We start from the raw sequence: 8,656 nt of genomic DNA, 5'->3' as shown, positions 1-8,656 counted from the left end.
CTTGTACTCGCCCTGATGTAGCCTTTGCTTTGAGCATGGTTAGCAGATATCAAGGGAATCCTGGCAGAGCCCATTGGATTGCGGTTAAGAATATCCTTAAGTACCTTCGGAGGACGAAGGAATTGTTCTTAGTCCTCGGAGGGAGTGATGACTTGAAGGTGCGAGGGTATAGTGGCACCAGCTTTCAGACCGACAGGGACAACTACCGTTCGCAGTCGAGCTGGGTCTTTACCCTAAATCGAGGAGCAGTAACTTGGAAAAGTTCCAAGCAGGAAACCGTAGCTGATTCAACGTGCGAATCAGATTACATTGCAGCGAGCGAAGCGTCGAAGGAGGCAATATGGTTGAAGAACTTCATCGGTGATCTTGGAGTTGTACCTGCCATAAAGGAGCCCATGGAAATTTTCTGTGATAATGAAGGAGCGGTTGCCTTGACCAAGGAACCGAGGGATCATGGTAGATCTCGACATATCGACATAAAATATCACTTTATTAGACATCGTGTAGAAGAAGGACAACTCGTAGTGAAGAGGATATCATCTAAAGATAACCCAGCAGATCCGCTTACAAAGGGACTTAGTAGGGTTAAGCACTTGCAGCATGCTAGGAGTATTGGGCTGAAGGATGATATTAGCATAGATTAGATAGTAGTAGAAACATGTAATAGATAAATGTAATTAACATTTGATGATTAAATAAATGAGTATTATTTATGAGTAATGTTACTGTCTTGTGTTAATTGTTTAACTATTGTTTCATTTTTTGCATGTTTTGACTTCCAGAATAATTGAGTTTATTAAGAATAATCGAATTATTCAAATTGTCCACAATCGTTCATATGTTGGAAGTAGATATGAATGAAGATTGTCATGAATCGGTGTGTAGATTGTCTAAATGGTTTTAGACATAGCAAAAGGGTTGCTGCAACGTTCATGAGTGCTTATGAACTGGTTTTGAGCATTGGAACAAACCCGCGCTTGCTGGAATCATCTTATGGAATATGATATAAAAGGGTGATCGCAAGACGATAATATCATATAGTCTTAAAACCTAGATATATGGTTTGTTGTTTGTTAATTGGTTGTACATTGATAATGCGAAAACGCATCAGTAACTCGGTGTTATAAAACGCATTGTTGTGTATAGTTGATTAATGAATAAGTAAATGCATATAAGTCGAAGTTTATCTGTAACTTTTATCCCAAGAGGGTAAAAGCGATATCTCGGCCGCTCGATGATTTGATTTGACTTATGTGCCGGGCCCGGTCAGAACTGAATTGATGTGTTCGATTAAGTTCTATGTCAAATGAATCGGAGATTGAGAAACCAAAATGCTAGACTAATTATTCCATAGAATTGTCAGCATGATATCTAACAGAGGACTGTACGATCCCTTATCTAAAGGACAAGATTGATTAGATCAGAGTTTGACGACGTCTTTGAGAGCTACGATTGCAAATCGAATTGTACTTGTGCATATAGTTACTAGACTTATCCAAGTGGGAGACTGTTGGAATAGTGTCTAAGGCTGCAACTATATTAGGCAAGTATTTGACCCGATTGTGCATGGTCCTTTTGGGTTGCCTTCACCATAGCAACTTGACAGGATGATTTATTATGAGAGAATAAATATTATTAATATATTATGAGAATAATATAAGGAATAATAATATTGTTATTTGATTAATATAAGTCATAAATTAATTAGAATTAATTTGGTGACTTAAAGAGATTAATTAAATAAGAGGGTATAAACTGTTAATTGTTTGATAGTTACACTTTGGGCTGTAAATCCTTTATGGATAGGGTTGGACGATTTCTAGGGCTTGGGATAAGCCACAAATCGTCCAAGGGCTTATCTTGGAAAGGATTTGGATTGCTTTGAGTAAAAGATTATCCAACTAGGGTTTAAAGGTGAAACCCTAGGAGCCTTACAAGTATAAATAGACCCTTGGGGCAAGGGAAATCGACACCTCTGAAAAAGCAAAGAAACCCTGGCCGATTTCTTCCCTCTCCTCTCTCTCAAATCATCCTCTTGCTAGTTGGTGTTTGTAAGCCATTAGAGGAGTGACATTTGTGACTCTAAAGCTCCAAGAACTAGAAAATCAAACAAGTGTTTCAAGGTATACTTCTAACTCTGATTTTGTATTGTTCTTATACTCTATTAGCCATTAGAAGTCTTGGATTCAATGCATGTTTAATTAGAGAAACCTAGATCCAAGCATTAGGGTTTGTATGTGCACATAGGAATGTTCATATGGCCAAAACCCATCAGAAGTTGATTCCAGCTTAGAGGAGGCCAAGAAGGTTGCTTATTTGTGGATTCCAAGCGAAGGACATCATCCTTGAGGTAGCATATCGATCCTTTTTCTGTTTTGTTAAAAAACCATGGATCTAGGGTTTTCTATACCCTTTATTGGGTTGATTTGTTGGGAATATGGTCCCTTATCATGTTTAGATATCAGATATGGATCTATAGTGGTCCAGAGAACTTATTCCATCTTGCTTTATGAGGAGTTATGGAAGAAATGGACTTAGGATGTTGCATTTGGGGCTAAATCGTCAAGTAGTGTCATTTGGACGTTGCATGAGTATCAAGTTCGAACCTTTACGTGTTATTTGAGCTTGGGAAGGTTAGATCTATGGATTAGAGGAACAGATCTGACCTCATAAGGTCATTTGAGTTTGAGCATGGCGGCAACTCGCCAAGTCCATAAGTGGACTCGACGAGTCGAGTCAAGGTTGCCCTGCGATTCGTGTCAGGTGTAACCCGTCGAGTAGATGGATGACTCGACGAGCCAAGAGAGGCTGAAAGGTTCAGAGGACCCCCATGGACTCGCCGAGTCTCCCATGTGCACTCGACGAGTCGGGTCCTGCACCTCCGACCGTACACACATGAGGAGCTTTTACATTTTGATCCGTACACACATGAGGAGCTTTTACATTTTGTGATCTTGGGATGTGATGTTATGAATTGATTATGTGATACAATTATATTTTTATAACAATTATGAATGAAGTGTGTTTTTAAAATGTGAAAAATTATTTGAAAATTTTGGGTGTTACATTTAGGAGATTCAAAATTTTCGTTCATCAAGTATAGATACATGTAACAATAGTAACCATACATATGTCCGCTCAACATGGTCCACAAATGTCAGTGAGGATCAATTATAGTGATCTCATACTTCTTGTTGATCTTTCCTTATTCCCTATTATATAATTAGTGCATTTATGAGATTTTACGAAGTCACTTTATGGTAGAACATGTTTTATGAGACGTATAAATTTATTATGCTAAATGTGACCTAAGCATTAATGCCACAACACATATGAAGTCTCTAGTTTTCAATTTCATTCAAAATTTATTAACATTATAAGATAATAAAGAACCCGAGAAGTGGTTTCAAAGTTGTAATTTTAGAGGTATCCCTCAAACAACCATAGTCAACAATCATAACAAACAATATGAGAATTAAAACTAGTATTTACATAATTGTATCCAAACATAAAAATACAGCAAACATTCACTAACTTACATACAAATATTAAGTTCTAGTTTATACTAAATATGCAAAGAGTAGCATTAAGACTTAAACAATTACCACTTTCTGAAAGATAATGAAGGTGGCGCAATCACTTGCATGTTTAAGTCTTCATCATTCCCAACTTTAATTGCTATTTGATTTCAATCCAAGTTCCAGATTATATGGAATCTGTGTAATGAAAAATACACATATATCATGGAATCATAATCAATCCATGTATTTATAGGGACGTTAAGATTAAAGGACTTATAAATCATAAAATATGTGTGCTACATTTCTTCGCAAGCCATTTTATTAATGTATGACATTTTCGTTAACTATGTTGTTTCTTATGACATAATTTGCAACCGTTATTGTCGAGCTTACTTGTACTTTCACTCGACTTTAAGACCTTCACTGAAACTCTGTTTCTCATTGACATGGACATTGCCATTCATATTACCAGGATTACAATATTTTAACTAAATGTATGCAAAGAAGTAAACAATGTGATTTAACGGGATTACAAAGATTAAAACATTTCAGTATACCTATTATTAACACCAAAATAATAGGTCATATAGACACCTTATTCAATTGTCAGTTTAGCTTTGACTAGACCACCAATTGAATGTTATGGCGTCCTGAATATTATACTTCGTTACATAAATATTGCAATCACCTTTGGATAGAAATACAATATCTATGCATGTTATGCTTAAAATCATTGTATGAATCATTTTCCAATTAGTCTTTGAGATCCTTGAACAATAACTCAAATAATTGTTTAACGTGGGGTTCAATCAACTCTAATATCAAACTTAAACAAGTTTTCTTTGGTCCAAGTCATATAAGTTTAACATCAAAGTTACCACTCATCTTTAGAATTGAACTTTTATATCTTATTGAGTTTAATAAATGATCAGCTAATTATATTTATAGAAGTAAAGGCAAGTAAAGTTATCTAAATTCATTGTAGTAGCAAGCCACAAATAAATAAGATGACTATCTCCATGTCAAATATGATACAAATTAATGGTCATTTGATCTCTAATTCTATTACTTTGACTACAATAGAGGCCAATGGCTCTTCAAAATAATAAAATCAATGTTATCTATTTTATTATTATTATTTTGGATTCATAAACATTAATCTGTAATGGAATTTGTCGCATCATCAAATAAGGTTAAAAGTGGTAGTCGTTTTATTATACTACTAACATATATACAATTGTTAGTATTACCCACTTAATTATTTATTAGAATGCCATGCGACTAATGATGCAATTATTATAACGATCATACAAATATGTAATGCAATGTTCTATTAAAATAAATGAATTGAGGCATAAACACATAATCATCCACCACAGTTTAATTTACTTGCGTGTGTATATTACATCTTATACATATATCAAATTTCACTTGCCGCTAAAAAAAAAGAAAATATTAATAGAATACTCTACTTACTACAATATTCTACTAACATGGTGAAGTCGATATTTATTAACAGTACATTATTATTATTATTATTATTATTATTATTATTATTATTATTATTATTATTATTATCAACCTTTAAAACACGTTGGCAATTGGAGATATAAAACTTATCAAACTAATTTTGTAAGTAATATAGTTATTGCAAATTTTAGAATTTTTTATGATGTATTGCATATCTACAATATGTTCTTTTAAGTTAGGCCCAATTAAATGATTAGGGCTTATACCTAAATAACTTTTCCTGAAAAACAGAAGGGCAGATGAGAGCTTTAGAGCAAACAGGAGTCGAGTCGCTTAATGAAGTAGACAAAACGTTCCAAGACAAATACGACTCCCTCTTCGCATGGATAAACATGCTCTCAAGAAAAAGAAAAAAAAAAAAAAAAACATAAACACAAACAAACAAACATAGGTGTAGCTCTCAACTCTCAAGAATTATGATTTAGTGAGGCAATCATATTGTCATCAAAATTACGAAATTAGGATATAATAAGTTTAAGTTCAAACCATGCTAGGATACCAAATGTTGGACTATACATACATAATGAATGATCAATTTCACATAAAGCTTGATCATAAATCAATCTCCTTACATGGAAGAGTTAGCTTTGAAGAAGATGATGCCATATTCTTGATCCCTTTCTTACCACAATGGGGCCTTTACTGATTTTTCTGATGGAAAGAATTATATATCCTTTGATAGCCATGATGATGGTGTTTTATATGAGAGTACTTGAATGGTAATCAATAACTCTTGAGTATCTAAGGGAATAAATCCATACACCTCATAGAAAAGAAATAGAAACCATACAAAATTAGTCTCTCAAGTTATGGATACAAAATTAATCATTTTGGCAATGTTATGGTATAAAATATAATTGTATCCATTATTACTAAACACTACAAAAATAAAGACACACACTAATAGATTATTTTCCAACATGAATTAGCTTGATCGGAACCATAAAACAAAAGTCGTAAGCCAATTCACAAAACATAAGATGAACAAGGGTCGTCATCAAATATTCCTATGGAATAAAGTAATAGAAATGTCACGTGAGTTATCATCATAAAATAAAAATAATAATAGAGACATAAAAACGTCATTCCTTCTCTTCTTTTGTTTTCTTTTGCAATTTTATCATCCCTATCAAATATATAATTAATTTACAATCAGGCCCCACATCTGAAAACCAATCCCCACCGTTCAAATCAAAGTGGGAATTATACGAACCAATCAAAAACAACAAATCTCATCGGGACCCACAACTTATAAAACCCTCCGTCAAAAGCTCGCCGGCGATATCTAATCCCAGGAACCTTTCCCATTCTGCGTCGTCGCCGGCGATTGCTCCGACACGCTCCATACTTTCACCGATTTATCCAAACTACCACTATACACCACCCATTTCCCATAGGCGGCGCTCGACTCCGCCTCCCTTTCCACCGCCACACATTTCACCGGTCCGGTGTGCCCCGTCAGAACCGACAAACATGTGTGTTGCGCCACTTCCCTCCGCCACACGCATATCGTTTTATCAGCTGATCCACTAAACACCAAGTTCCCGACAACCGCAAGGCAAAGAACCGCTAATTTATGCCCCTTCATAACGCCGCCGTGTGAAAACTGGTTTTCTTTCTCCCAGAAGTTCACCACCCCGTCCGACGACCCGCAGTAGACGACGGAACCCGGTTTTGACCAAGCCAACGCGTTCACCGCGCATTCTTGTTCCAATAGCGTCTTCACGTACATATGCTTCATGTTCTTCCCCTTCCCTTCTCGCTTCCACACCTTCACCGACCCCTCCGCCGATCCGGTGAACACCAGGCTGTCGACGGTGGAAACGACGGAGTTCACAGCGTCTTCGTGCGCCTTCACAGACTCTAGACATTTTGAATTCGACATTTTCCATACCTTAAAAGTTCTGTCCCATGAACCTGAATAAAGCAAGCCTTCTTCTTCGTTGATGCTGAGGCAGGAAATGGCGTCGCAGTGTTTGATCCAGAGCGCCGTACGATTGCGTTTTATCTCGACGTAATTCTTGGACTTCATCGAGCTCTTCAGAATGTCGAAGAATTTCGGAAAAGTTCCAATGCGTTTATGAGTTTTTTGGTCTTTGCTGTTGGATTTCCAAACTCGAACCTTTCCGTCTTGATGTCCGGTGAAAATCTTGTCGCCGGAGATTATGATAGCCTTCACCAGACCACTGTTGGATTTGAATGTGGTGAACAACTTCATGTCCTTCCAAACATGGATATTCTTGCTGTCGGATCCGGTGTAAAGGAGGCCGCCGGTGGCGGCAAGGGAGTAAATGTGGCCTTCCTCCCGGACCAGAGAGCCGATGAGGGCATTTTCGGGACTTGAAGTGGACGAAGGAGATGGTTGAAAAGGACGGGTCTGATTCCATGGTGACATCATCATCGGAGAACCCTCATCGCTCATACGGTTGGATTCGTCGTTGACGTTGGAGTAGTCATCGTCGGCGGTGGAGAAGTTTGATCGATCAGAATGCATTGTTTTTTTTTTTTTATCTCCAAATTGTGTTAGTTTTTTATGATGATATGTGTTTTCGTGTTCAATAATCATATAATAATGGATCAAGATTGTTGGAATTGAAATCGAATTAATGGAAATCGATGCAGGAATTAGAATCGGAGAAGATGAATATGGTTTGGGGAGAAAGTGAGAAATGATTGTTGGTGAGAGGTATAAATGGAAGAGTTTGGAGAAGGAAATGACGACACGTGTGCGGGTGGTAAGAAAAATTTTCGTTGGTTACTTTTGGCTCCCATTTCTTCCATCAAAGTATGCTTACTCCTTAGTCCTTAACAACTAAGACTACAATGCATACATGCATTTCACCGAATTACACTTTCACGTTTAATGCCACGATCCCAAATTTTTAATACCACGTTATTCCCAAAATCTTGAGCTCAAATCCTGAAATCCAAGCTTTGAGTGGCGGGGCCACAAATTTTGATACGAGATACAAACATTTGATACGAGATACAAACATTGTTAAAATATATTTTATATAGTTATCATATTTCGGACATCAAAAAACATGGTACAATCCTTTTAGTTTGGGTACAATTATATAGAACATGTTTACAAATAATTTTATTTATATGTATAAAACAATTGTTTTGGGGAGGGTAAATTACACGAATCGTCTCTCGTGCAGGTGCCGAAAAGCACGTTTAGTCCATATTTTCAAAAATTAACTCGGACGGTTCCTCGTTTGGTTTAAAGTTGCATGTTTCATCCCTAAAAGACGATTTTGTTGCAGGTTTAGTCTATACCAGATTTAAAATGACAATAATGCCCCTGTGTATTTTTTTCAATTAATCTAATATTATTTATCATTTAAAGAAGGAAATTGGGCCCACTTTCACCCATCCTCTACATCTCCCCCTTCTATTTTCTTTCAGTATTGTAGAACCCGCCAGCAAAATCATATGCTTCTGTCAAGCTTCAAGATACCCATAAAGTCGATATGCACCTTAAAAGCTACCATGAAACCGAAACCTAAATCAGACACCATAGGAGCAAGGTTACCTCCTCTCTATCTGACTTTGTGATGGGGGGAAGCCATCACCAGAAAGATATGAAAAACAGTCGATCT

At 36.5% G+C, this 8,656-nt stretch overlaps 1 protein-coding gene across 1 annotated transcript; it reads right to left on the bottom strand.

Moving 5' to 3' along the window:
* Window positions 1-6,015: 6,015 nt before the first annotated feature.
* LOC111917444 (protein JINGUBANG) lies at window positions 6,016-7,725 on the bottom strand. Its single transcript, XM_023913134.3, has one exon. The coding sequence runs from the start codon at window positions 7,615-7,617 to the stop codon at window positions 6,337-6,339; it is 1,281 nt and encodes a 426-aa protein (XP_023768902.1). The 5' UTR covers window positions 7,618-7,725; the 3' UTR covers window positions 6,016-6,336.
* Between the last annotated feature and the right edge of the window lie 931 nt (window positions 7,726-8,656).

Source organism: Lactuca sativa, chromosome 4 (genome assembly GCF_002870075.4).
Source record: "Lactuca sativa cultivar Salinas chromosome 4, Lsat_Salinas_v11, whole genome shotgun sequence".
Classification (NCBI taxonomy): Eukaryota; Viridiplantae; Streptophyta; class Magnoliopsida; order Asterales; family Asteraceae; genus Lactuca; species Lactuca sativa.
The sequence above is the reverse complement of the archived record's forward strand: the minus strand, read 5'-3'. Positions and strand labels throughout refer to the sequence as shown.

What these genes read in the sequence shown, in the direction of transcription:
- LOC111917444 (XM_023913134.3), bottom strand. Translation starts at nt 7,617, where the DNA reads ATGATTATTGAACACGAAAACACATATCATCATAAAAAACTAACACAA.